Raw genomic sequence first — 2,551 nt, forward strand, 5'->3', positions numbered from 1 at the left:
ATTAAAAAAAAAAGCATTATATAAAGTTGGGTATTATTAGGTGATGTTCTCCTTCTGCAGGAAGTTGTAGGCTGGAGCAGCCAGAACATGGCCTGACCGAGGGGAGGATCTCAGATGTTTGTGGTAACCGTATCCCAGGGCCCTTTCCTGGGGCAGGTTCCTGCCCCTGTGTTCACTGTTGGGGTCCAGACCATTGCCAGCAGTGGCTGAGCAGGTCTCACCTGCCTGGCAAGGATGCAAACAAGGAGCAATTTATCTAGGTCCTGAGGGAGCTCCAGACACATACTGCCTGACCTGAGTTGTCTCATCCACACGGGATTGCTTTTTGGGATTGGTGTCATTACCACCACATTTCCTGCCCAGTTTTGCTCCTCAATTTGCTCATTCCCTCCACACCCTCTTCCGCCACAGCTCCATCTTCCCTAACATCAGAGGGATGGCAGGAGGACAGTGGTGGGTGCTCATCTTTACCTACAAGAAACAGAGGCGGCAACCAGGGGTGACACTATTTAAGAGCTGTGCTGAAGGACCACAGCTTCCAAACATCCTTCCTTGGCTCTGGAAGGAGATAAAGCCAAGCGGGCTGGGTCGGGTTGGTGGAGCAGGCGGGGCTTTGGGCTTTACAAGGAACAGTGACTGGGGGAGGTGGGTTGGGAGCTGGCTGGTTGAGAGCTACCGCAAGGGAAACAGGAAAATACAGGGGGGATTTTACAGCTTAGCTGGAGGGTCAGACAAACAAGGCCATCTCCAGTGAGTGCTCCTGTGGGCAGAGGACCATCAAGACATGATCATGCAGGAGATGAGGCAGCTTTGAGTTTCTGCCCCCTTGTCCCATGCAGGCCCATGCACCGTCTCAGGTGCTTTGAAGCGAAAACCAGAGATGATTTTTTGCTCTTCTGTGTCTTTTAGAGGGTGTGTGGGCCCAGCGTCATCATGCAGGGGAGTGGACCTGGCACCCCAGAGTTGCCACCATTCCCACTGGCACTGCACAGCCGGGAGCAGGAGCGCTTTGGCCCTCACAGCATCTTCACTGCCTCCTTGTCACCAGCAGGGCCGGCAGCATGGCCCGACACATGACAAGCCACCCTTGCCCTCTCCAAGCCCAAGACTGCAGAGCCATGGGTCCAATGAGATGGTGACCAGGGCATAGGGGCAGCAGATACAAGCCCTGCATAAAAGACAACTGGGAAATGCAAAATTTAAAGTATTGGGGATGGCCTATTCCTGAGTACACCCCAATAACCAAAATCGTTCTCCTGTTTACTGACCCCAGGGAAGTACATCCCCTTAAGGATGCTTGTACGGAGGATTCATTCAATTCAGGCTTCTTCTGCAGAGGAGTACTTACTGCTGTGGCTTCAGTCGAAGCTATGTTAGAAAATAACCACACACTTGGGTTCACAATTATTCACACGTGCTGGCAAAGTTGTGTGTGCGTACATGGGAAGTCCCATCTCTGCCAGCACAGTTCATGCCCCGTACCCACATGGGGAGAAACTACAGCACAAAAATGTCCTTTGAAATGGGATTTTTCTCATTTTGGAAGTGTCATTCGGGGGAATGTCAAAATTTTGCTTTGGAAATTTGTATTTTCTCTCCTTTTTGTTTTCTCTCCAGTGATTTTGTAAAGCTCCTCAGTTTCACTGTTATGTTCGTTGTGTTTGCACTAGGGAATTACACAATAATAGACTATTTGAAATTTCCTATTCTTTTCATTTGTGTATGTTTTTAATTACCAGGGGAAGCTTTTCCTGAGCACAGATATAAATACTGTCCTCTTTTTCTAAATCAAAGTGACTACAGTCATGGCACGGTGAGGTTTCTTCATGGGGAGCAGTGTGTCAAACTCTTCGTTCCAACACAAACAAGAGGCACTTTGATCTAAAAACAGTCTCAACCTACCAGCAACAAACAGTAGTGGCTTAGAAATGAAATAAAACCTTTCAGTCTTGATATCCTGACCTCGGGGTGCCAGGAGACCAGTACCACCTTGCGAAACAGCATGAAAATAAAACACAGATGGGGAAAAAAATGGACACAAAAAAATACAATAAAACCTAAAACTGCTTTAAAATTCAAATGTGAATCGTTGCCAGATGATTTCAAAGTGCCCCTCTACAGCAAATCTTTTGGCTGCCCCTCAGTTGCTTCGTGCCTTATTTCCCACCTATCTAGCAGAGTCTGCCAACACCTTGCGAAGAGCAAGATCTGCCCAGCAGCAATGAATCCCCCTTAGATATCCACGTATTTTATCGGAGGGTAATCGAGGCACAAGAAGGTGGATGAGGTGGGTTCATTTGGTTGGGATCCCTCCCGTCCTGGCACCCCGAGGGGCTGAGCATCACCCACCTGTGCTCTCCATGGCCGGGCCGAGACTGCAGCACGGGGCGGGTGCGGTGGCCGCAGGGCGTCTGCAATGATGGGGTGAGTGCGCAGCTGCTCCTCACTCCACACGGGCATGGCCTTGGGTCCTGTGTCTCGCCTGCGAAAAAATAGGGCAGGCTCGGTTCAGGCTGGTGGTGGAGATCAGGGTCAGCCTGAACCCCGGGGG

General features: G+C 50.1%; 1 protein-coding gene across 1 annotated transcript in view; it reads right to left on the reverse strand.

Moving 5' to 3' along the window:
• Window positions 1-2,362, reverse strand: part of PIK3R6 (phosphoinositide-3-kinase, regulatory subunit 6) — a 20,646-nt gene extending 18,284 nt beyond the window's left edge. Inside the window, exon 1 of the mRNA XM_009578223.1 lies at window positions 2,350-2,362. Coding sequence (XP_009576518.1) covers window positions 2,350-2,362 — 13 coding nt within the window. The remainder of the gene's footprint in view (window positions 1-2,349) is intronic.
• Between the last annotated feature and the right edge of the window lie 189 nt (window positions 2,363-2,551).

Source organism: Fulmarus glacialis, unplaced genomic scaffold (assembly GCF_000690835.1).
Source record: "Fulmarus glacialis isolate BGI_N327 unplaced genomic scaffold, ASM69083v1 scaffold7905, whole genome shotgun sequence".
Taxonomy (NCBI): domain Eukaryota; kingdom Metazoa; phylum Chordata; class Aves; order Procellariiformes; family Procellariidae; genus Fulmarus; species Fulmarus glacialis.